The 27,050-nt window shown below is 46.2% G+C and overlaps 1 protein-coding gene and 1 pseudogene across 2 annotated transcripts in view; both read right to left on the bottom strand.

The window, feature by feature from the left end:
- LOC308620762 (centrosomal protein of 78 kDa-like) overlaps positions 1-27,050 on the bottom strand; it is a 423,604-nt pseudogene that overhangs the window by 117,587 nt on the left and 278,967 nt on the right. The gene's annotated exons all lie outside the window — the stretch shown is intronic.
- Positions 1-27,050, bottom strand: part of LOC308620064 (forkhead-associated domain-containing protein 1-like) — a gene marked incomplete at its 3' end in the record, with an annotated part of 152,088 nt that overhangs the window by 39,806 nt on the left and 85,232 nt on the right. Inside the window, exons 5-6 of the mRNA XM_081239402.1 lie at positions 11,721-11,991; positions 2,436-2,545 (exon numbers count right to left, since the gene is read on the bottom strand). Of these exons, the coding sequence (XP_081095528.1) occupies positions 2,436-2,545; positions 11,721-11,991 (381 nt within the window). The remainder of the gene's footprint in view (positions 1-2,435; positions 2,546-11,720; positions 11,992-27,050) is intronic.

Genomic DNA, 27,050 nt, shown 5'->3' with positions numbered 1-27,050 from the left:
GTCCTCCATCTCTCCAGTGATAAAGCTCTGCAGCCAAAGAATTGGTTAGGTTTTCCAAAAAAGGAAAAAAAAATTCCCCCAAACTTCTCACCAGACGTTATCAATAAAATGTCAGAAAAACTGAAGAAGAAGAAGAAGAAGAAGAAGAAATTCCCCAGAGGCCTTTTCCAAAGCAGTCACGGGAGGAGGTAAACGGGCAATTTCTGGGCCAGCTCATTCCCAGGAGAGCCATGCAGTCAGCCTCACGACCTGCTAGCTCCGTGACCTGGGGAAGGACAGGGTCTCGCTCATGAGAAAGCCTGTCTGACACAGCCAGCTGCTGCCAGGAGCCTTCCTTTGGGTCCTTGTGAAAGTTGGTGGCAAAACTTCAAGAGAGAGCATCAGACATATTCCCTACTCCTGGGCAGTTTCCCCTGTTTCACCCTGTTATGATCAGCCAGGTGCTTATTCATTTTTCATGCAACAAACATTCAACGGGCAGCAACTAAGTGCCAGGCCCCGTGCCAGTGCTGGAATATAAGAAGTTTGCAGAGGGCAGTGGACAGCTGTGGGTTCTGCTTTCCTGCTGAGGGTCCCCTTGCCCTTCTTGGAGGGAGTGTTCCTCCTTCCATTTGGTCTGGGTAGGACTGTCAGTCATGTGCCCTGCTCCTTCCTGTCCCACCTCCCCATGTGCATGTGGCCCAAGCTGGTCAATCAGAGATTTCACACATCGATTACAGAGGGAGAGGATCTTGCCTTCTTTTGGATCATGTAGGCTTGTTTGCCTGAGTTTGTCTTTTCTAACACACAAAGCCAGCCTTATGAAGAAAGCCAGACACTGAGGGAAACAGAGGGGAGAAGTTGGTAGTGGGGAGGTGTTCTGATGACATTATTCAAGCTCCTGGATCTAGCCATACCTGAAGCTAGTGGCCCTTTAAATTTTCCAATAAGATGAGCTAATCAATGCTCCCCCTCAAGCTAATTTGTTTATTGTCACTTGAAGGAGTCCTGGCAAGTCAGGGTATAAACGACTTATCAAGAGAAAGAATTATTTCTATTATAAATAGAAAAAATGATAAATGGCTTATAAAAATTTTCTATAAATAGAAAAAATTATAGTGGTTGCACTATATTTCCAAGTTAAAATTGAGGCAGGTTGAAAAATGTCTACAAATACTTTGCAGTTTTGCCATCCAGTCTATTTCCTCACCCTCTAGTCTGGGCTGGCCCCGTGACTAGCTTTAACTAACGGAATGGAGTGGAAGTGATGCTGCATGATCTCCAGGCAAGTTCTTACAGGCTGTGCAGCTTCTGCTCTGACCCCCTGGGAACCCTGAGACCACTGTGCTGTGATGAAAAACCACATGCACAAAGGGGCGCACCAGTCCAGGCGTCCTGGCTGAGGCCCTAGATGTGGGAAGGAGGCCAATGGAGACCGACCACCAGCCTGGCCAAGCCAGCGGCTGACTGAGGCCGCATGAGTGAGGCCAGGGGACACGAGCAAAGGAACCTTCCAGGTCAACCCATAGATTCTGGGGAATAATGAATTGCTGTTTGAAGCCGCTAAGTTTTGGGATGGCTTGTTACACAGCGATAAATACAGAATCTGAGTGTGGCTTCTCGCCTTTCTGCAACATTTTGCAGAGTCTGGTCCCAGGATGCCTGGGTTGGAACCCCCTGCCTCCTGAAGGTTTGGATTTCCGTGTCTGACAAGAACCCCAGGTAGGTCTGCTCCTCACAAACTCTGAGAATTGCTGCAGGAGCAGGCCCTGGCCCTGAAGGAAAGCGAGATATTATAGACTGCTTCTTTTAGAGTAACTTTCAAGTCGTGTCTAAGTGGGGAGAAATTGACCTGGGCCCTTCCCAGGATGGCTTGAATCCACCTGTTCTGCTCGCATCCCTGTTTTAAACCTCTCTGGTTCTTTAACGAGTCTCTCGGCCCACGCCTCCCTGACTTCAGGGCTCAATTCCTCCTGCTAGGAACGTGTTTTTGCATCACTGTTCCATCACTGAAGGTTGACCAAGTGATTACTGTGTGGGAGTTAGAAGTACCCGCTGAGAAGCTAACCAGACCTCGCTTTGAATCCTAACACTGCTCCTTGCATTGGACAGCCTTGAACACATTACTGAACCTCTCTGAGCTTCAGTTTCCTCATCTGCAAAGTGAGGGTGATAAAATCTTTTTTGAAGATGGTGAAGATTAACGAGCTAATAAATGTCAAGTGCACAGGACATGGCCCAGCACACAGTAGGTGCTCAGTACCTTGTAGTTGTAGATGTTATTTGGGATAAAATGAGCAGTGGCCAAACCTGGCTGAATGTCTTGGGAGGAAGAGATGGTTTCTTGGAAGTAGGAAAAAGGGACAGTCCTTGAGACACAGAGAACAAGAGGCAGTGGCAATCTCTCCATGGTCCCTCTTGCTGCTGTAGCTCTGTGCTTCCCCAAGACCCCTCACCTTATCGTGCTGGGACAGGTCCTGGTCCACAAAAATTTCTCTGTAGGGCCCTGTCCCAGGACTTTCCTCGGCCACTGATTGTTCCGACAGTTCCGCCGCGTTGGTCCACACTAACACACAAGGTCAACAGAGAAGGCAGAGGAGACAGTGAGTTTCCCCAAAGTCTTAAAGAATATTTTCAGATTAACCTTCACATTCATGAGACTTATGCACTGAAAGCATTACAGGAGGACTGGAAAGGGTAAGAGCTGCCTCATTTCTCTTCCCCAGCGTTAACTGCACTGATGCACTGTGGTGTGTCTCTTTCCAGACTTTTTTCTATGCTGCATAAGAGCTGAGGACCTTGGGCAAGTCATTTGCTCTCTCTAAGCCTTCGTTTCCACATACATAATTCAGGATCCCTGATAGTCTCTGTTATAAAGGGCTATCTGGAGATTAAATAGAATAATGATATAGAGCAGGGCTTGGCAAATTATGGCCCTGCGGCCAAATCTGGAATTCTGCCTATGTTTGTAAATAAAGTTTTATTGCAACATAGCCACAGTGATCATTTACATATTATTTATGGCTGCTTCCCAGCTACAAAGGCAGAGCTGAGTAGTTGCAGCAGAGACCATGTGACCCACAAGTACTACAGTATTTACTATCTGGCTCTTTACAGGAAAAGTTTGCTGACCCCTCAAGTAGAGCATTTAGCCCTAAAGATTAGCTATGTTTGTTTATATTGCAGCCATATCTTTTCAATAAACAAAAATGCATTTACATGACAGAGATGCTTATCCAGCTTACTTTTCAGCTAACAATATCAAAAACATCTTCCCATGTCAGTATTTGAGGCTGTACTGGGTTCTTTTCCAGGGTAGCATTGGGGTCCATTGTACAAGTGTGCCAAACGTGTTTAACTAGGATCCACTTGATGGCCATTTAAGCTTTCCTATATTTTTTCTTATTTACCCCAGTATTACAAGGCCTTTTTATATGACTTTCAGGGATTATGGCATTGTGTTTGGGGACCCCACTCTGTATCACATCAGACATCTCGCAATTCACTCACATCAACACTGAATATATTTCTTTTTCTTGGTGTAGAAACGTTTGTAAAGATTTCTATAATTCTACTTGTGAAACCACTTGGGCCCAAGCAGCGTATTTTAAATTTCCAGGTGACTATGGTTTCTGGACAGTCACTGCACATTCTTATCTTCCTGTGAAGTGAGAAGCTGAACAAATTGTTTTCAGTGGTGATGAAACTTTCATGAGTCTTAACATCAATGATGGATGAAGCAGGCACTGTCATGTTTGTGGACATTCATCATCTATTCATTTTGCTTCTGCCTTTTTTATTTATGCATTTTAGAGTCAAAGATTCCTGCCCCCCAGCCAGGTCTCAAACCTCTTTGTGGACCCTAGAACCTCTAGTGGACATAGCTGATGGCCTGTGGTGCCCAGAGAATGCACAGCCTTGCGTGTTGAATGAGCAGCCCTGGCCACAGTGTTCCCTGGGGCGCGAGGAACAGAAGGGCCTGGAACTTCAGCAGCTGCCCATTTTCTCTCCCTCCACCTCCCCAACTAGGTCCATGATTAGAAAACTTTTATTTGAAGCTCACTGCCCCCATCTGACTCTCTTGGATCCTGAGCAGCAAAGTCCTAACTGACTACAGCAGCAGTGCCTGATAGAGAAATAATGGGAGCTACAGAATGCAATTTTCAATTTTCTAGTAGTCACGTGAAAAAGGTAAAAAGAAGAGAGGAATTTTTAATGATCAATTTTATTTAACCCAATACATTAAAAAGCATCATTTCAACATGTAATCGACAAAAAATATGGAGATATTTTATATTCTTTTTCTTCGAGGCATGAAGCCTTTGAAATCCGGGGTTTATTTTACACTGATTGCGCATCTCAATTTGGAAACTGAGTTTTCAGGAGGAAGATTTCATCTGTTTTCATATTCCTCAAGAAATCGGCTCCCACTGGAGGAAGGTACTGCCTGGACTGTGTCCCCAGGGAGGGCCTCGGGGTCTGACCCTAACTGGGCCCCTGTCCAGTCTCAGCTTAGAGTTCTGGCGTCTGATGCCATCTCTAGGGGTGACTCCGGCTGCCTCTGTGAACCTGTCGTGGCTGTCTTGAGGGACGCTTCCCTGCAAGATGATGGCCGGAGGGGGGACTTCATCAAACTTACAGAACAGGCTGATCGATGGGGTCCCTTTACTGGGGAAGGTGTGTTTACTCAAAGTCTTTGTGGGACTAGAATTTGCTCTGAGACTTGCTTTCCTTACACCCAGGCAGGGAGGTGCGGGAGCAGTTACCCCTCACCTGCCCCAAACTTCTTTACCGGCTACTGTTATTTATCAAAAAGAACCTAAGGGCCATGTATGACCAAACCGGCTTAACTCTAGATGCTGGATCCTTCGGAGGTCCCAGTGGGGAGAAGCCCCAGGGAGAGTCGGGAGGTCTGGGGCGGTGGGACGGTGGATATGGGGACGCAGGCACTTTAAGAATTTTCGGGCATGAGCTGTTGGCCAAAAGCCAGGGGAGTTACTTTAATATTTTAACAACCCCCAGCTGTCCTGGTGCGCTCCAATAATCACCAGTCTGCAGCAGGGGCAGTATGTGTGCACCTTAACTGTGTCTTTCAGACATTGTAAGTTGTAAATAAAAGTTAAATAACAATCATGGTTAGGTAATAACTTAATTTTTAAATTTTAATATTTAAAATTTAAATATTAAAATTTAAAATATACAAATTATTAAGATTGTAAAATTTAAAATTTAAATATTAAAATATTAAATATTTTAATATTTACTGAATGTTCGCTATGCACCAGGCGCCGTGCTCAGCACTTACAGGCAGGATACGATTTCGTCTTCATAACAACCCAGTGATATAGGCATTATTATTCCCATCTCCATTTTATACGTGAGAGATATGAGGCACAGAGACGTCAAGTCACCTGCTCAAGGACACACAGCTGGTAAGTGGTAGAGTCAAGGGATGAACCTAAGTTTGTTGGATTCAGAGCCTATGCTTTTAACCACTATGTAGTCAATGTATTGAAGTGGGAAGATGTTTATGACATATTATTGAATTTTAAAAATCAGGTAGGGAATTCCTTGGCAGTCCAGTGATTAGGATTCTGTGCTTCCACTGCAGGGGGCACAGGTTCCATCCCTGGCTGGGGAACAAAGATCCTGCAAGCTGAGCGGCACGGCCAAAAAAAGAAAAAAAAAGGTTACCTATGTTAGGTTCATATGATCCCATTATTGGGAAAAAATATATATATATATATGAATCAAGATGCTATTTTAATAAGTCACTCCACATATTTTCTTTTCTCAGTAATTCTTCCCCACCTCCCATGAGCTCTTGCCATTAAGATTTGGCCTTGGAGCTGACGTTTTATTGCCTTGTGGTAAAGGAAGGATGAGTATTAACTAGAACAGGGTGATTTTTCCCCCAGGCAAAATGATGTTTTGATTTTTGACAATGTCTGGAGACATTTTTGAGTACCACAGTTAGGGCGGTTGGTGGTGGTGGTGTTGCTACTGGTATCTCTGGTGGGTAGGAGTCAGGGATGCTGCTAAACATTCGACAGTGGACAGGACAGATCCTTCAACAAGGAGTTATGCGACCCACCTGTCACTGTGCCAAGATTGAGAAACCCTGACCTGATCTGCAGTAAATAAATCCTTGGCTTTGGGTTTTCAAATAGAATTTTTCAAGTCTAAAGCAAGGTGACAGTCTAACAGTAAGCCAATTTAATTGGAAGAGCCCAGCTTTGCTAAGAGAGGAAAGAGCTTTCTCGGAACCCTTAAAAAGAGGTGTTTTCCGTCAAGAGACAGCATGGAGGACTGGAGCACAGAGTTTGCTCTAAAGCGTGGAGTAGAGAGGCCCAGACACAAAGGAACTCCCCATGACACGGGAAGATGAAAGTCCTTTTCTGAGGATGGCGAGAGTGTCAGGGGAACGAGGGCAAACGTTTGGAAACATGAGACCTGGCTGAGAGGCTGAGGAGATAGAGCCCAGGTAGATGTGAGGGACTCTAAGCCATACGACTCATCCTTCATTTCTCCAGGGGGAATCCAAGTCCTTCAGAGAAGCCCCAAGTTCAGCATGGCACTGGAGAAACCGGTGATTACAGTGGAAAAATTTAAATGGCAGAGTGAAAAAAAGAAAAGAAACAGCCCATGTGCCATGTGTCCAAAGGACACATTAAAAAAAAAACCCAAAAACCCTGTATATATGTTCATAAGACAGAACATGATGCATACAACAAAATGAATGAATCTCAGAAATACTATGCTGAGTGAAAAAAGCCTTCCACAAAGGAACATGTACTACATGGTTCTGTGTACTTGAGATTCTAGAACAGGAATATCTAATCCATGGCGGGAAAAGAATTCAGAAGAGTGGGTGCCTCTGGGGCCTGGGGCTGGGAATTGACTGGGGAGGGACATGAGGGAACTTTCTGGGGTGATGGTAATGTTCTATATCTTGATAGGAATTTGGGTTACATAGTTGTGCACGATTGGCACAACTCAGTGAGCACATTCAAGGTCTAACACTTTTCAGGATGTGGTAGCCAGTCTCCAAGATGGCCCCACTGATTTTTGTCTCCTGGTATTCAGACCCTTGCATCATCCTCTCCAATACTGGATGGACTTTATATTAGTTAGCTGGGGCTGCCATAACAAAACACCACAGGAGGTCTTAACAAAAGAAATTCATTTTCTCACAGTTCTGGAGGCTGGAAGTCCAAGATCAAGGTGTGGGCAGGGTTAGGCCTCTCTCCTTGGCTTGCAGACGGCCACCTTCCTACTGTGTCCTCACATGCCCTTTTCTCTGTGCACGTGCATCCCTGGCGTCTCTCTCTCTCTTCTTACAAGGACACCAGCCCTTGGATTAGGGCCCACCCAATCATCTCATTTTAACTTACTCATCTATTTCAATACACTATCTCCAAATAGGGTCACATTCTGCGATATTGGGATTGAGGCCTCAGCATATGCATTTTGGGGGAATGCAATTCAGTCCGTAACAAAGCTTCTCTATGTAACCAAGGATATTGCAGAAATGACACAGTTTGATTCCTGAGGTTAGATCCTAAAAGACATTGCAGCTTCTGCCTCACTCGCTAGGACCACTTGTCTGGAGGAGCTGGCAGCTTGAGGATGCTCAAGCAACGTATGGAGAGGTGCACTTAGTGAAGAACTGAGGCCTCTTACCAAAAGCCATGTGAGTGAACCATCCTAGAGGTGGGTCCTCCAGCCCCAGACAAGCCTCCAGAGGACCACAGCCCAGCCACCACCATGACTGCCACCTCATGGACAAGCCTGAGCAAGAATCCCCCAGCGAAGCCATTCCCAACTTCCTGACTCAGAGAAACTGGGAGATAACAAATGTTTACTGTTGTTTTAGGCCATTACATCCTGCAGTAATTTGTTATGCAACAATAAGTAGCAAATACAGGTTTGGGCACCAGGAGTGGTGCAAAATTTAACAAAAACCCTACAATGTGGAGTGGTTTGGGATGGAACAGTGGCCAGAAGCTGGAGGACTTTGGCCAAGAGTCCTTGAGAAAGCGTGAATAGTCTTAGTAGAAGCCCGATGGCCTTTGAGGAGGCAGTGAGGGAAGGGTTCCAGGAAAGTGAGGAAAATGTTACTGGGGTTAAGGGATCCTTGTCAGGTGGTGGCAGAAGGTTTCCTAACACGTTGCCTGTGGTCATGAGGAAGGTAGAAAATGTTTGTGATGAGGCTGAGTGGTCAAGCTAAAGAGAGTCCCAGACAGAGTCTTGGAAGGTGCTGCCTGGTTACTTCTTGCTACTTATAGTGAAATGTGAGGGGGAGAGACAGTTAAAGCAAGGGCTGTTAAATCAGGGCAATGTTCTGGGCTTGAAAATTCCCTGCCTCTCCAGGTGGCAAATGAAATGTAAGAAACAGGTTCTGGGCAAAGATCAAATCAAGGGCACTCTCAAGAAAACACAGTCCAGAGAAGAAGCTGAGGGTGTGGTTGTAAAATCCTTTGTTAAGAATACAGATCCAGGGCAGTGTCCAAGAGAACCCTTCGGTCAAAGAACTGGGCTTCTAAGAAGCTTCGGTCCTTTGTCAGTCTTTGCAGAAGCCCATGGTGGAAGGGCTTGTGACAAAAAAGTCTGTGGGCGTGGTTTTTGCCTGATAGGATGAACCCCAATAAGAAGCACTGCCAACTCACACTGACAGAGACCCACAAAAGTCAAAGAAGCGTCTGGACCCCCAAGCTTCTACAGGCAGGAAGCAGGCTATAAAACTATGCAGCCACATCCATGGGACACCTTTCATAGGAAAGGGAGGACGACTCAGAAGGCGGAACTCACGGACCAGGGGCAGAGCCAAGAGCCCTGGAAAGTCATTTCTGGGCAAGAGTTGGACTGAAGCCCAGTCAAGGAACTGCCGATATTTTCCCAGCTGGACTTCAGAACTGCTTTGGGCCAGGGACTCCTGTGTGTTTCCTGTTTTTCTTCTTTTGGAACAAGAGGAGTGTATGTAGCAGTGATGCTATGTCTGTCCCACCAATATGTGCTGGGTGTGTGAGGGACAGACCCTTTGTTCAGAGGTCTTCAGATTTCTGGAAGTAGTACTTGATGAGCTGAACGTAACGTACTACACCCATGAGCCCCATCTGTACCTGGACTTGATTTAGACGAGATTCTGGAATTTGAGCCGATGCTGTTACTGGGGTGAGATTTTGGGGCGCCTCGGGAGAGAGGAGGAGGAGTGTGAATCATTGAGGACCCGAGGGCAGGCTGTGGTAGCCGGCCTCCAAGATGACTGCTGATAATCCCCGCCTCCTGGTCTTCAGGCCCCTGTGTAGTCTTCTCCCACACTGGAGGGTGATGCCCTGGGTAACCATCAGGATATTGCAACAATGACAGAGCATGACTTCTGAGGCTTACTCACAAGAGATGTTGCCATTTCCATCTTGTCCTCCAGGATCACTTGCTCAGGAGGAGCAGCTGCCGTGTCATGAGAACGCTCGAGCCACTCTCTGGGGAGGCCCATGTGGTGAGGAACCGGGGCCTCCTGCTGACACCCATGTGAGCAGCCGTGTTCGAAGTGGATCCTCTGGCCCAGGTCAAGCCTTCAGATGACTGCAGCCTTACGAGGGACCCTGAGCCACAGCCGTCCTGCTAAGCTGCTGCCAAATTCCTGACCCCACAGAAACCGTATAGATGATAACACATGTTTGATTTGGCTTTAGGCTACTACGTTTGGGGAGAATTCGTTATGCATTCATGATAACTAATACACATTCTGTGTTCATTTTACATGAAGGAGACAAAAAATGTTGAGTTCTAGTTAATGGTATATGTGCTAAAACATTTAGGGGGAGGACTACAGATGTGTGCTATTTATTTTGAAATGCATCCAAAAAATAAGATGGATTAATGCAGGACAAGAAGGATGGGTAGACAGAAATGTAATAAAGAGTACAGCAAAGTGTTAGCGGTAGAATTAGGAGGAGAGCTGTCTCTGTAAAATTCTTTTTGCTTTGCTGTATGTTTGAAAGTCTTCACATTAAAATGCTGGTGGGGGGGGCTTCCCTGGTGGCGCAGTGTTTGAGAGTCTGCCTGCCAATGCAGGGGACACAGGTTCGAACCCTGGTCTGGGAAGATCCCACATGCCACGGAGCAGCTGGACCCGTGAGCCACAACTACTGAGCCTGCGCGGCTGGAACTTGTGCTCCGCAACAAGAGAGGCCGCGATGGTTAGAGGCCCGCGCACCGTGATGAAGAGTGGCCCCTGCTCGCCGCAGCTGTAGAAAGCCCTCGCACAGAAGTGACGACCCAACACAGCCATAAATAAAGAAATAAATAAAATTAAATTAAAAAAAATGCTGGGGGCATATGGCTGAGTAATTTCTTAACTTGGGTGGTTGGTACATGAGCGTTCCTTAGATGATGATGATGATGATGTAAACTGCAGAGATACCTTTCATTTGCTCCTTAGTCTGTTTATTTCAGAATAATAACTATTATTTGAATGGCTGAGGGAAGTGACTAGGTGAGTGGTCCTGAGTGAGACCAGGGAAGGGTGTGGAGGCATCGAGAGACCTGGGGACTCAGAGGGGTCTGGGGCTGGGACACAGAAAACAGAGAATGGGACCTCCACACCAGTGGCCACAGAAGAAACCTGGGAATCATGCCAGGGACTAAGTCGACCCAGCTACTCTGCCAGTAAGCCTGGCAAGGCCAAGAGGATGGTGACAGACAGGAAGTCTCCTCCCCAAGTGCCATGAGGCCTCCTGGGGGGGAGGGGGGGAGAAGGAAACCCTGATGGCTGTGTGTCCCCAAAGTGACCAGGCTGTGAGTGACAGTCACTGAGATAACCAGCCTTAAATTTGACCGAAAAGCGTTATTTTAGATTAGATTGAATACATAACCTCCGGAGAAATAATTTTCTCCATAAGCCTCAGTCTCCTCTTACCTGTAAAATGGTAATAAAATATTTAAAAACCTCCTAAGGCAAGAGGGATTTCAGTTACCAATATGTCTGTACATCTGAGTTGAAGTATATAAATTTAGATTCTGATACAAATTCATATATATTCATATATATGTACAAACACACACACACACACACACACACACACACACTCACTCACCACAGAGGTACTGACGTGTGCAGATGGGCAGAGCACAGTCTTGGAGGAGTTTGTACCAAAAAGTCAACAGGGAGAATTCTGGTGATAAGGGTGACAGCTTATCTTTTACTGTTTTCTAACTTTCTGCTTATCCCAATTTTTTCACATTTGATTATGTTCTACTTCAGAACCAGAGAACATAAGCAAAAGCCAGAGAAAGACAAATATCATACCATATTGCTTATATGTGGAATCTAAAAAAAGGTACAAATGAACTTATCTACAAAACAGAGATAGAGTTACAGACGTAGAAAATAAACTTATGCTTACCGGGAATAAGAGGGGGGAGGGATAAATTGGAAGAGAGGGATTGACATACACAATACTATACATAAAAGAGATAACTAAGAAGGACCTACTGGATAGCACAGGGAAGTCTCCTCAACACTCTGTAATGGTCTATATGGGAAAAGAAGCTAAAAAAGAGTGGATACATGTACATGTTGAACAGATTCAGTGTGCTGCATACCTGAAACTAACACAACACTGTAAATCAACTGCACCTCAATAAAAATTTAAAAAAAAAGGGGAAAGCAGAAACTGAGACCCATCCTCCTAGCAAAAGCCCCTCCCCTAAGCCGCCAAGGAAGCGCCCATGAGTACCTTGCCTGATGATGGGAACGCTGTGGGCGGCTCTGTCCACCTTGAAGGAGAACATCTTCTCGCTGGCACTCACGGGCCGCCTGTGGGAGGCTGGTGGGACCATGGGGGGCTCGGGGGACCCCTGCGACCAGCTCCTCTGCACTGGCGCTGTCCAGATGCCCGGGTAGAAGGGGGTCTCTGTTGGTGAGGGCGACTGGTTCAGTTCCTGGGTGGCCCAAGGTGGCTGTGGCCTTGGCCAAGGTGCTGGGCCCCTCACCCATGGGAAGGAGACCTGCAGGGGCAGACAAGAGGGTCAGGGGAGGTTACGAGCAGCTGGGGTGGTCTTCACCTTTCTGTCCCGGCGACATAATTGCTGCCCTAGATTTCGGCGTATAAGTCACTTCTCCCAAGAATCCCTCCCACACTCTCCCCAAATTTGGGATGGCGGTCCCCACCATGGGTCACCTTGCACACTATCGCACCACCATTTATTGGGTGCAGCCTTCGTGCCAGGCACCCAGTCAAGAGATTCACATGCATTACCTCATTTAATACCCCTGATGCTCTGTGATGAGCCCGAGGCTGAGCAAGACCTAGTGACTTTCCCAGGACCACAGATTTGGCAGTGAGCGTCTGAGCTGGTACAACGCCACCTCTGAGCTCTGAGAGGCTGACAGCTTTTTGTCTACCTTGCTCAGCACCGTATCCTCAGCTCCTAGAATAAACCCTTGGCACATACACAGTAGGTCCTTAAATATTGGTTGAAAGAATGAATGAACACATCTCCGAGATTCAAGCCCAGCTCTCCAGGACACACACATCCACACTGTGTGTCTCCCTGGCACTCCCATTCCACCTGTTCCCCGAAGCCGAGAGCTCTGGGGTGGCAGGCACCCCACCTGGCTCGAAACCCAGCTGGCTCATTAGCCTGTGATCCTCAACATCTGCCACATCTGATTCTTGGCAGACGCTCCATAAATATCTATCGAGGGAACCTTTTTTCATCTAACCCGGCGGAAGATGTCTGTATCTACTTTCATTAGAGAGCACATCAAAATCCATCTACACCGGGAGAAGCAAATGCTGAGAGGTGCTGACACCTGGCTTTTTCTTGGTTAATGCTGTTGTGGCCATCCCTCCCTGTGCCTAGTGGTTAAACCGTGACCATCGTGAATGCTACCATTTACTGTAATTACTCACCGATTTCTCGCGATAGCCCTGAAGGGGAGGAGCTCTCCTTATTCCTAGCTTACAAATGAGGCTTGGAGAGGTTAAGGACTTCACCAAGCTCAGGTGGTGGTGGAGAGGGTGGTGGGACTGGGGTTCTGGAAAGCTCTTTCCCTCTCTGTCTCTCTCTCCCTTCTCTGCCCCAACCCCACCCCCAGTCGCTTGGCAGAAAAAAACACACTTTTCAAGGAAGAAGCTAAGTTCAAAGGTTTGCCGCCTGTGGCGGTCACGTTTCTCTTTCTGCAGACTGCAGACACATAATGAGAAACAGGACAGAATGCTTCCGAAATAGGAGCACTGGCAGACAGAACTTCCTATAGCTCCAGCTGGATTGTATTCAAGAGGAAGGTTCTCCACTCACTCAGGTTCCCAAACCAGTCTTTTAGCTACAGTCTTTCCCAGCCAAGTCAAGAATCTGGTGAATTCCCCTGAAGACTTTTTTGGAGTCAGGGAGAACACTGTTCGGGAAAATCAAACTCCAATTGCCTGGCGACACCTGGCCCAGCATTTATGATGACACTGGCCCCGTTGAAACCTGTTTCAGGAACGGACTTGGCAGTGTTCCAGAACTCTGTTACCTTATGTGAAGATTCGAATTTCTCTCCACTGTGGGCACCTCGGTCTCCACCGAAGCTTTCTTCCTTTCTCTCCTTTCAGAAGCTGAGGTGTCCTGCTCCTGCCTTGCACTCACTTCTCCATCCATCCTATCCCTTCCCGTCCTCTCCTCTGGGGCTGTCTTGCCTCAATCATTCCTACAACCTTTCCTCATCGATTTAATAAAGATTTATTGAATGAAAGGGCTGAAGGTGGGAAGGGGGAAATTTGAATATGTTTTACCCCCGCCTGATAGAAAACAAATCGAGAGACCACGGGTAGTGTGGAGGAATTCCCTTTTGTGCTGGGATGCTCAGGTAGATGTGCCTCACTGCTCACTAACTGCCAGGGTGCTGAAGGGAGTGGTCATATCTCATGCCTCAAGTGATCCACTGCCGTAGTGGACAGGCCGCAACCCACCTGGCTCTTCTGGAAATTCCAGGAATCTCTCTCCTAATCTGTCGGCCCATTGCTGTGGGTGGGGCTAAGCAATCAACCAATCACACTCCCTGGACATACTGATTGGTTCAGTGGTGGGGCAAGTGATGCAATCAGAGCCAAGGAGACCCAAGAAGACTTGGCTGGACACCAGGATCTGGAGTGACCTGGTGGGACTTCAGAATGCAGCCAGCATGAGGGAGTGGAGCCCAGACATGGAGAGAGGGAAGCTGTTTATTTATTTTTCAAATTGTGGTAAATAACCTGCAACATAAAATTTATCATCTTAGCCATTTTAAAGTATACAGTTCAGTGGTGTTATGTATAGTCACATTTCTGTGAGATGGATCTCCAGAACTTTTTCGTCTTGCAAAACGTAAACTCTATTAACCATTAGACAACAACTCCCCATTCCCTCCGCCACCCAGCCCGTGGTGACCAACATTGTGTCTCTATGAATTGGACTACTCTAAGTACCAAGTACCTCAAATAAGTGAAATCACATGGTACCTGTCTTTTTGTGACTGGCGTATTTCACTTAGCATAATGCCCTCAAGGTTCATCCATGTTGTAACATGTCAGAATTTCCTTCTTTTATTTTATTATTTTTGTGTGTGTGTGGTAGGCGGGCCTCTCACTGCTGTGGCCTCTCTCGTTGTGGAGCACAGGCTCCGGACGCACAGGCTCAGCGGCCATGGCTCACGGGCCCAGCCGCTCTGCGGCATGTGGGATCCTCCCGGACTGGGGCATGAACCCGTGTCCCCTGCATCGGCAGGCGGACTCTCAACCACTGCGCCACCAGGGAAGCCCTTCCTTCATTTTTAAGGCTAAATAATATTCCACCATACAGTTTAGTGTGTATTTTGTTTATCCATTAAGTGTCATGGGCACTTGTGTGGTTTCTACCTCTTGGCTATTATAACTATGCTGCTGTGAACATGGTGGGGAAAATAAGGAAGCTGGTTTTGAGCCCTGGCTGGGGTGCTACCCTGAAGTGCTCCATCCCTGAGGCTTGCTAGAGCTGGTTTCTGTTGCTTGCAGCACACAGAGCCCGAACGATAGGGCCCCTAGTGGGAAGGAGCCAAAGATGTATAAACACAGCAGAGACTCCAAGCTCTTCGGGTATAAAAATTTAAAAATAAAGGTTTTTTTTTTTTTTCTCTGAAGCATGTTGGTTGAGGGTAGCTTTAGTTGGAAGGTTAAAGTTGGTTTTCTCTAGTTTCCCGGCTTGCTTTATCAAAGGGAAGGTCAAGGTTTTCTCAGAAATTGCTGCTGGTAACTACAACGAAACAGGCAGGGAGAAAAGCAAACATAAGAAGAAGACTCACATTAAAAGCCAGCTCTGGGCTGTACAGGAAGCATGGGGTCAAGGTCAGTTATCAACAAGTCTGTTTTTATTATTTATTTATTTTAGATTTAATTCTATTTATTTTTGTCTGTGTTGGGTTTTCGTTGCTACGTGCAGGCTTTCTTTAGTTGCGGCGAGTGGGGGGCTACTCTTGTTGTGGTGCGCAGGCTTCTCCTTGTGGTGGCTTCTCTTGTTTCGGAGTGTGGGCTCTAGGCGCATGGGCTGCAGTAGCTGGGGCACATGGGCTCAGCAGTTGTGGCACGTGGGCTCTAGAGCGCAGGCTCAGTAGTTGTGGCGCATGGGCTTAGTTCCTCCACGACATATGGGATCTTCCCAGACTAGGGTTCGAACCTGTGTCCCCTGCACTGGCAGGTGGATTCTTATCCACTGTGTCACCAGGGAAGTCTTCAAGTCTGTTTTTAGAAACTTTAGTTTAAAAGTACACGCTAATGCCTTTTCTCTTTCTTTGTGTCTGTTCTCTGACCATATGGTATGTTGCCATGGTTGGGTTTTTTGTTTTGTTTTTGAGGTAGCATATGTGATACTCCTGATTTCTTTTCCATACTACCTTTAAAATAGCAGGTTGGGGCTTCCCTGGTGGTGCAGTGGTTGAGAGTCCTCCTGCCGATGTAGGGAACACGGGTTGGTGCCCCAGTCCGGGAAGATCCCACATGCCGCAGAGCGGCTAGGCCCGTGAGACATGGCCGCTGAGCCTGCGCATCTGGAGCCTGTGCTCCACAACGGGAGAGGCCACAACAGTGAGAGGCCCGTGTACCGAAAAAAAAAAAAAAAGCAGGTTTTCAACCACCTGGATTAACCATGACCACATCCACGGCTGAATTTATATTAGCTTTAATAAACACAGGTCAATGATTTACTCAAGAAATCACTATCCATTCTTTTTTCAAATTATCTATTTGTTCTTTGTGTTATTTCCCCAATATCTGCTTCTAACCCTGAAAAGAGTGTAAGTTGAATGGGACACCCTAAAAAAAGTTCGAAGTAGTTTGCACATCGAGTGCCTACAGTACACATGAATTCTGCCAGGAAGCCCTGGAGCCTGCAGAGAAGGTGGAAACTTAGACCTTGCCCTTGGAGAGCTTGTTATGCGCTCTGCCATTTGTAAGTAATTGTCAACAATACAACGACTATGAGCCACTGTGTAGAGAAGCCACAGATGTGTCACAGACTGTGCTGGGCACTTAATGCATGTGGTCTCATCTGATCTCCAGAATAATCTTGCAGGAGGCATTTTACACCTCATTGTGTGGATTAAGAAACTGAAGCTCAGAGAGGTTAAATGACTTGCCCAAGGTCTCACAGCCAGGAAGCGGTGACACTATTTGACTCCAATACCTGTGCTCTTAGGACTTCTAGGTTACTCGAAGTCATGATTTATTACCTGCTTTCCATACTCACAAACGGATCTTAGACGATTGGTTAGTGAATGATAGGATATTTTCCAAGTTAAAAAAAGGAAATGAACATTAGATGGTGTGAAAAAACACAAGACATCGCATGGGCTACTTAGAAATGGGATTTTCTAGGAACACTGACAACTGTCTTATGGAAGTGTTATTCTTTCTGGTACATGCCACGCCCTGGAAGCAGCTCAGAGGACCCCAGCCTCCATCCAGGAAGACCTGTGGTATGTTCACTGCTGTACCAGAGGAGTGCTGGGGCCAGCTGGTACCCGCCCACGAGAACTGATTGTTAAATGTCCAGGAATTTTGCCAACTGGTTGATAAACACAGCCATTAATAAGAATTAACTTACATAAGTTTACAATTGAATTATATTAGAAACAAAGGTGATACAAACTTAAAAGTCACCCCTTCCTAATTATTTTACTCTATTTTATTGTTACCTATGCTCTTGAGGTTATTTCACTCTACTATATGTTTCTGTTGGAAATGTTACATAGTAATGTGTTACCACACCTCTCTTTCCTTCTCTGTATTCAGGGATGTGTCATTGGGAGCTTGAAATTGACCGTGGAGGGTGTATTACACCATAGAAATCAGGAAATGTTATAAATGAGGACTTGGTTTTTAAAAAGTTTTATAAATAGGTTTAATAATGGTGGTACATGTAGAGCTTGATTTTGTTTGTTTGTTTTGTTGATTGCCTAGACTTAAGATGGTAATGGAGAAAACGTTAACAATGCAGATTATACAAAAGCATGTTGTGTTTTAGCCGTTATGTTATGAATAGAGCAAAAAATTGGGGAAACGTTCTTCCAGTATTTAAAAATTATTATCTGATGCAGCAACAAAGTCACTCATGTCACTGATGAACATGTGAAGTTCTAACGTCTTTCTTTTTTCACTTGTATTATTCATAAATCCAAAATATCCAAAAATACCCACCAGTGCTCAGGTTGGGAACTCTCTCATTCGTCAACTGCAATGAGAAATTGGCTATGGATACAAGAGATCACCTAAAGTCAATGAAAGCATTCTGTGAGACTCAGCTGGCTATATAGAATTTACAAGAAAGAGTACTGTATATCTTGTTACATGGAAAGACTGTGCTACACATTCTTTATATCAGTAAACCTTATGCTATGCATCCATGTACTTTACTTTTCCCAGAGAGCTGGTCATTAAATATTTACCAGCCAATCGCTGGCTGTGCTGGCACCCAGCAGAGTGCCTGCTACTCATGGTAGGTGTTCGCTGACTGAGCTGAACAGTTGGCAAATGGAGTGTAAATAAAAAGCACTTTGATTCTGGGGCTGGGATGGGGAAAACACATGCTAAGCCTGGCGCATCTTGTAACAGCAGAGAGTAAGGAAGTGCCCAAAACGAAAAGGTGGGGAGATGCTCAAGGACACAGCAAGCAATCTGAAAGAGCTCCCAGTGGCCAAGGCTGGAAGAATTTGAGCGATGAACAAGTTAATGAGTATTGGATTATAATTCAAAGTGTAAAATCAGTATACATGGATCCATACTGACATAGATACATTAGTGAGTAAATACATAAAGGAGGGAGAAGAGACCGGCTTCCTTACAGAAGAATTTAACATACATAGATGTGGAGCTTAATTCCCACAGTATGGAAGGGCCTGGGGGGTAGGGGTGATGGTGGCGAGCAGGCACACTGACCGCAGCATGGAGGAGCCATGGACCTGGAAAGACAGAATGGAGACTAGAAAACATGGCCAGTAGAACTCAGAAGCCAGGAGAGGGGGCTACATGGTGCCAGGACAAATGGCCTTTATCTCAACAGCTCCCGGGATGTCACCGTAACTCAGAGACGGATAATAATTCTATGTCCCCAAGAAAAGGGTAAATCAGGTACGGGGTTTCAGTGTGAGAAATCAGGGTTATACATTTAGAACACAGAACCGCCAAGTTATACATCATTTTTAGGTTTTGGAACTTAAAAGAATTAAGTCCCTTTGAGCTGTTCAGAAAAGCCATTCGTACTTAAAAGAATTAAGTCCCTTTGAGCTGTTCAGAAAAGCCATTCGTTTGGGGTTTTCCCAGCTGTGTTCAAGGAGATCTGGCCCATCTAATTTTCCCATTTTCTTGTAAATCTTCAATCTTACGGTTTTTCCTTTCCTTTCAAGTTCTAATCAGCTTCCTGGTCAGTCCATAAAATGGGAAATAGAATCTAATGAGAAAACAGCCGGATTTTTGCAAATAGCTTTTGCTACCCCTAGACTTGGCCTGCTTCAATTCGGTCTTGCCAGATAGAGAGATGGAATGAATGAATGAATGAATGAATGATCATCAACTAAGTTCAGAGAAGGAGCAACGTGGTTCTGATTTGGTAACAAAGGGTGTGGTCTGCCAGAGGAAGCAGGACGCGGCCCGGTTCCTGGCCGGGTACGGGTTCTGTCTCAGCAGGATGCTAAGGGTTCAGCCCGCGCTCCCGTCTCCACCTCCCCCGATGTCATCTGCATCGCCTGTAGACATCTGGTGACAACACAGCCTCAGGGGTCCTTTTGTGTGAGTTTCTGCTGCAGAGGCCGAGCCTGAGGCTGTCTGCTGCCCCGTGCCCTCCACTTCACTGGTCTCGGGAAATCGCCTTTGATATAAAACACCCAGCCTCAGGAGTTCTCATCACATAAGTAAGTCCCCATGGGACCTGTAAGAGCACAGGGTAGAGGAAATCCTACAAGGTCAGGTAGGAGATGACAAAGCTTGACCAGAAAGAGGCTTTGTTCTGAAGGGCACCATACTCTCTGGTCATTCACTCAGTTGCCGGCTTCTCAACTCCCGGTACAGTAAAGCCACATCCTCCTCAACAATGGGCCCTATTCAGAGGTCCCAGGAATGTGGAAACACCACCCTTCTTGGGGATGGACAACTAAGGCCCCGACTCTGAGCTTCTCATCACACCTGTTCACCACAGGAGAGAAATGAGCAACTCTGCTTCCTTGGAGACTGGCCTGGGACTTTTCCAATGGAAAAGTGGATTATTCATCATTTTCCTCCCCCCAGATCCCTGGTGGCAAATCCCGTTAGGAAGGCTCCACTTAGGCAATAGGAATGCTTCCTAATGTCATGGACATCTTCTTTGTTTTTGCCTCCCCCGCATCCATTTCTTCCATCTTCTGGATGGGCACCTTAATTTTTTTGCAGGGAAGACACCCTTTCCCTGACAATCCTGAGTCCATAGAACTCTGACCCTTCCACCCCAGGGGTGAGACCATAACCCAGGCCTGGCCAATCAGAGCATTCCTGGCCCCTGGCCTCAGTGATTGGTTCAGGGGAAGCCACGTGATCCAAGCCACTATCAATGAAGATGCTGGCTCTTTCCCTGGAACTGCTACTTTGTAGGGTGCTGGGGCTGCTGCTGGCCACTTTCCTACAGGTGAGGCAAGAGTCTGTCTGAGATTGGGAAGCTAACAGGGAAGAAAGAGTCAGATTCCTGACCATGATTTGGGCGCCTGGATCCAGCTGGGCCTAAGCTGCAGCTTTTGGCCTTTTCAGTTCCATGAGCTTTTTTTTTTTTTTTTTTGCCTAGGCTAGTTTTAGTTGGTTTTCTGACACTTGCAAACAATCAAATTTCCTGGACAGTATGCTTATTGAGACTTTAGCATAAGCATCACTATGTACTCAGAGTGAAAGTTGTTTTAAAGGTTATGACATGCTCAAATAAAACCCACCAGACTGTCATCATGCACCAAATTTACCTTTCAACTTATAAAAGTAAAGCAGCATCTCCAGAGAAGAATGATTTAAGACCAAGGAACCAATCATAAGACAAGTAGTAAAACGCTGCTTAGAGAAACTTTGATAGATAAATAGCTCTTTAGCTACAGCAGGCTTCAGACTACAAACCCCAAATTTCTGCTTCAAAAGTGACTCAGGGAAGACATTCCATAGTTTCATTTATTTCGTTTTTTGGACTCACTGTGCACTTGTGGGATCTTAGTTACCTGACCAGGAACTGAACCCAGGTCCTCAGCAGTGAGAGCACTGAGTCCTAACCACTGGACCACCAGGGAATTCCCAACATTCCACAGTTTTAAAAGAAAACTTTCCAGTTGAAGAAACAGGTAAAATTTATAATATGCATCTGTTGTATATATAATATGTTAATGTCTAGTATATTTATCAGATCCATGTCAATGTAATTATATTATTACTATATTTGCAAATGCATATATATGTGTATGTATACTTAGAACCACATATTTCCAGCTCTTTTTTAAAGAGGTATTGAAAAGACTGTTCAAAATTTATTTTTCCAGCTTGTCTGTTTCTTCTTATTCCTCAGTAAACTTAAGCAATTAACCAGCACATTTCCTGGCACACAGTAAGGCTCAATCTGAGTGAGTTCTTTCTCCCCAGCTCCCCCCTCTATTTTAAGTTCTTCTTTTAGAAACCAAGTCAAATGAAAGAGGCAGTACTGCATACTGTTACAAGCAGAGGCTAGTGAACGTTTTCTGTAGAGCCAGACAGAAAGCATTTCCAGCCCTGTGTGCCATATGATCTGCCCAGCTTACTCTGCCGTTGTAGCCGACAACACAGGCAATACTGAAATGAATGGGATGGCTGTGTTCCCAGGAAACTTTACAGAAACAGGCAATGGCCTGCACTTGGCCCTGGGCCATAACGTGCCGACCTCGTGTTAAGACCTTGGGATCTGGCATCACACAGACTCTGGTCCGGCTCCCGGCTCTGCTCCTCCTCTGTGACCCTGACGAGTGTGTCATTTCTGTGCCTTGTCTGTAAGACACAGGGATACTAACAGCCATTTCTTAGTCTGTGAGAAGTGCATGAGATAGTGCACGTGACATGCTGGGAACACTTCCTGGTCCATAATAAATGAGCATAAAACATTAGCCATCAGGTATGATCATCATTGTCAAAAAAGAAGAAGAAAGGGGGCAACTGAATTTGTCCAGGAACGGCAGCAATATCCCTAGTAAAGAGTTAGTGGGTAGACTTCCCTGGGGGCGCAGTGGTTAAGAATCCGCCTGCCAATGCAGGGGACAGGGATTCGAGCCCTGGTCCAGGAAGATCCCACATGCCGCGGAGCAACTAAGCCCATGGGCCACAACTACTGAGCCTGTGCTCTAGAGCCCGCAAGCCACAACTACTGAGCCCGCGTGACACAACTACTGAAGCCCACGCACCTAGAGCCCATGCTCCGCAACAAGAGAAGCGACCGCAATGAGAGACCCGCGCACTGCAACGAAGGGTAGCCCCCGCTCGCCGCAACTAGAGAAAGCCCGCGCGCATCAACGAAGACCCAACACAGCCAAAAATAAATAAATAAAATAAATAAAATAATTAAAGAAAAAACAGTTAGTGGAGCCAAGGACTTCCCTGGCCGTCCAGTGGTTAAGACTCCACGCTTCCAATGCAGGTGGTGCAGGTTTGATCCCCGGTTGAGGAACTAAGATCCTGCGTTAGTGCAGCCTAAAAATAAGTTAGTGGAGCCAAACAAGCAAGGAAGCCAGGTAACTGAAAATGCATTTTCTTCTATTATCAGTGGCTTTCGTTTTTACCCACATAATGAATCATCCCCTGTCAGCGTGTGAAATTACAGGTTGGACTGGGAATTGCAAGACCTTCCTTAACCGCTGGGCAGTGAAGGACCTGCCTGGGCTCTCACGGCCCCACGATGCTTCATGCTATTAGGAAAAGCCTCCAAAAGACTCAGGAGAGCTGGCTTTTAATCCTGCCTCTGGATCTATAGGACTGATGCCTAACCTTGGGGAAGTCGCTGAAACTCTCTGAGCCTCAGTTTATGCCATGATAGGGGTGGTCCCAGGGACCTCTATAAAAACAACTGAAGGGGGAAAGGGGACCTGGGATTAATGAGTAGCTCCTTGGCAGACATTGGAAATTGAAGCTCAGAAAGGTAAAGCTAGTTGCAGCTGGCATTTCAACTTGGGTCCATCCAACTCCAAAGCCCTTGCTTTCTGGATTGTGTTCTGCAGAGCTTCCCCATTAAAGCAGCAAGGAATATTGGCCGACAGAGGGCGCTCTTCTCACAAGACAGAACGTCAGGACATTGCAGGGACAGAAGACAGTATCCAGGAGCCACGTGGGAGAGCCTGGCTGGACTGGGAACAGGGCAGAGCAGGCTACAGGGAAGGCCAGACACAGGCTGTCATGGGGATGGGGGCTGCCGCCAAGGAGCTGTCAACCCCCTCATGGAACAACTCGGCACGTCATTTGTGGCGCCTGGCTTCCTTTTTCATTCTGGCCATTTCCATCAGTTTTGCCGTATTTCAGAACAGAGAAAGACATGATTGATACATACGGGTGACGTGGGTTTCCTTACTCAGCTGCCTTGTAAGAACGGCGCCACTGTGACTAGCACAGCTTGTTTCCACACCTCCTTTTCCAGAGTTCAGAAAGCACGAGTAAAGGCAACAACGAACAAAACCCACAACACGGCAGCACACCTGACTCTGGGACTTCAATTTCCCACGCCTGGTGCCAAGACTCTATGGGATTAATCAACGGTTGCTTCAGGGCATTGCAGATGGCCCTGCGGGTTATGTACTGCACAACTTCAGTGGGCGCCATCCACATGGACTACGTTGTGAATGGTGACCCTGGAGTTGTGCAACATGGCAGCCCTAGGTTATACTTTGATGAGAGAGCTATAATTTACACAGTATGGTCCTGGGGGCTTCCCTGGTGGCGCAGTGGTTGAGAGTCCACCTGCCGATGCAGGGGACACGGGTTTGTGCCCCAGTCCCAGATGATCCCACATGCCGCGGAGCAGCTGGACTTGTGCGCCATGGCCGCTGAGCCTGCACGTGCAGAGCCTGTGCTCTGCAACGGGAGAGGCCACAACAGTGAGAGGCCCGCGACCACAAAAAAAAAAAAAAAAAGAATGGTCCTAGGCACAACCTGGCTGCCAATGCACTTTGTCAAACAAAAGTTTTTCTTTATATTTTTCCATCTTGTATGTTATTCTAAGGGTAATTTATCTGCAAATGTATTTATCTGCTAGCGGGGGCAGGTTTTGGGAGGTTTCCCTGTCCAAAAGGACACTTACAAAGGAGGCATCTTGGCTGCTCCATGCTGGTTTGCTTGACTCTAAAGCTGAGGGTTATCATGTGCTTATTAGGTGCCAGACGCTGGACTAAGCAATTTACACACTTTGCCCACTTAATTCCACAGTCACTCAAGGTGGTAGGAACTATTGTTACAGGAGTGGGGACCGAGGCCCTGAGAGGTAGATGATTTGGGCACGTCCAGTATAAAAGCCGGTCAAGAGCAGGGCTGGGACGGCGCTGGAGTCAGCCTGACCTCAGGGCACGTGCTCTAACCACTGAGACATCTGCAAACACATCTGGATTCCTAACTGCCCGCACCTCCCCCGCCTCCCCCAATAAAATGCCGTCACACCCTCCTCTACTGGTTAGGGTCACCACAAAGCCTGAAATAAATGCTTTCATTTGGGAACTCTTTGTCGGGAGAAGAACAGTTCTCATCATACTGAATCTGTATGATATCACGGCAGTCCTCCGTGGAAACTCCATCCAAGGAGGAAACACAGCGCCCTCACCAGGGACCCCAAAGTCAATTGGAAACAAGAATAGGCCGGAAGCAAGAGGGCCACGAATTTTTTAGAAAAACTGGGCTTCAAAATATTTGATGAGAGATGCTCTTCAATACCTCTCCCTTTTCCCCTCTTCCTTTCTCTTCTTTTAAATAGCCAGCAGGTTGGGGTCATCAGGAAGTGGAATTTGTAGGAAGGTGTCAGTCAGTCCACAGGCCGCCCTCACACGGACGCTGCAAAGGACCCCTCCATGAATATGAGCATCATGGATGGAAGCTTCTCAAGCTGGGGACACCCCGGCAGAGAGCGCTTTTGAGAAGATGGGGCTGTGGAGAGTCCTGCAAAGTGCCCTGGGCACAGGCCAGGGGAACACTTGTGCAGCTGCCTGCAGTCAACTGAGGAATGAAGCAAGGTGCAAGTGCGTGTAGGAATAAGAATTGAAAAAATCCGTGTATATTCGAGAGACCGTGAGAGTATGCTTTCCTCGGTGTGAAAACCAGTCAAGGCTACTGCTCCAGCTAGCATCAGACTAAATGGTTTTCTCCCCTCCTTTTTCCGCAAGTGGGGATAGTGTTTAATTTGCACTGACTAGCTGTGTGGCCCTGGGGAAATTACTTAACCTCTCTGAGTTTCGGATTCCTTGTCTGTCAAATGGGGATCATGGGAGAACCCATCTCATAGGTTGCTATGAGCGTGAAATAAGGGAGAGCAGGTGAATTGCTTAGCACAGTGCTGTTCACGTCAGTGATTCCTCCTGCTGCTCTCCTGGTTTCTCTTCTTACAAAGCATCTTCTTCCGTCTTATCTACTCAAGGTTAGAGGTCGTCATCACTTTTTCCCACAATTATATAAGAAGCACCTTGTAAAATAAAGTCCCCATTCCATAGTTGTACACCCGTGTGCATAACAAACTTACTCAAAATGGCCAAAAGGTGGAAGCAACCCAAGTGGCCATGGATGGATGAACAGGTAAACAAAATGTGGTGAATCCATACAATGAAATATTCAACTGGAATGAACCATGAGGATATCATACTAAGTGAAATAAGATGGTCACAAAAGGACAAACAATGTAAGATACCATTTATATGAGGAACCTAGAATAGTCCAATTCACAGACACAGAAAGCATGGTGGGAGGGGAGGAAGGAAGCAGGGGGGTTGATGTGATGGGCATAGAGTTTCAGTTTGGGAAGATGAACAAAGTTCTGAAGATGGATGGGGGTGATGGCTGCACAACAGTGTGAATAGATTTAATGCCACTGTGAACTGTACACTGAAACATGGTTAAAATGGTAAATTTTATGTGTATTTTACCATAATTTTGAAAATTAAAAGTTAAAAACAAACCCCAAAATGAAATACCTCCAAGGTTTCTCCGAGGTTTGGGGTGATAGAAATGGAGGAAAATGTTCTGAGAGCAGGTTGTGGTGATGGCTGCACAACTCCATCAATATATTCAAATTGATTGAATTGGACACTTCAAATGGGTGAAGTTTCTGTTATGTAAATTGTACTTCAGTGAAGCTGTTAAGAGCAAGCAAGCAAACAAACACATGCTGTGATCCGGAGGAAACTTTGGAGGATGAAGGAGCTGTTCACTGTCTTGATTGTGGCTATGGCTTCACAGGTGTACCCATATGTCAAAGCCCATCCACTTACAGACTTTAAACATGTGCTGTTTATTGCATGTCAATTATATCTTAATAAAGCTGTGTTTTAAAAAGGCAGAAGAGTATTCCATATATAACGAACTCCTTATAATATATTAAACTCCTTAGAATATATTAAACAATATAATTTATTAAACAATGCCCCCTTTGGATGGAAATTTAGGTTTCAAATTTTATGCCCCTATAAATAATAGTTCAATAAATATCTTTGTAGGAAAAAAGAAGAAAAAAATGCAGATATTGTTTGCTGCTCCCCCTCTTCTTCTCCCCACGGGCAAGCCACAACGTCAGAATTTCCCAGGGAGGGGGCCTGGGAACCTGTAATTTGACTGAACATTCCTGAAAAATTCTTGGAATCAGACATGTTGGGGCACATTGAATCAAACTTCATGAACTTGGATTTTCAGGCTTGGGAGTGTGAAATCCCCTTTTCTTTGATCCCTAAAAAATTCTGTAAGTGTTCCATACAAATGATTCTAAATTTCGGTTTCCCTCCTATTGGCGGTGCATCAGAATCATCAGGGAGCTTGTGAGAATGCATATTCCCAGGCCCTACTCCCAGGGAGGATGTGTATGGTTGCCAGATTTCACATAAATAAAGAAATGAATAAATCAATATATAATAAACTATAGGGTGTCCGTTAAATCTGAATTTCAGATAAACACCAAATAATTTTTTTAGCATAAGTGGTTCCTTGCAATAGTTGGGCCACACCTGTACATAACAATTATTTGTTGCTTATCTGAAATTCAGATTTAACTGGGTGTCCTGTATTTCATCTGGGAATCCTAAGTATGAGTCCTCAGGCCTGGGGTGAAGCCCAGATCTGCACTGTTGGTCTGCTCCCCACGTGCTTCTGACGAGGGGGATCCTTAGAACCCATGTTGAGAACCCCTGATCAGGTCAACACCTTCTGGGTCAGGAGCCCCTCCTCAGGGCGGCCAGTGGATCCCAGTGCATCCCACAAGTGAGCACACTTTAATGTTGGTCCAAGGAGGAAAAGGGGGCTGAGAAGCAGCAGGAGAAAACTGTCCCAGGTTTTCAAAGCCAAACGTGGTGGATGCGGTGTCACGGGCCCTGCAGCCTG

The sequence above is a fragment of the Mesoplodon bidens genome (genome assembly GCF_964165515.1).
Source record: "Mesoplodon bidens genome assembly, chromosome: 7".
NCBI lineage: Eukaryota > Metazoa > Chordata > Mammalia > Artiodactyla > Ziphiidae > Mesoplodon > Mesoplodon bidens.
This window is presented reverse-complemented; position numbering and strand designations above follow the sequence as displayed.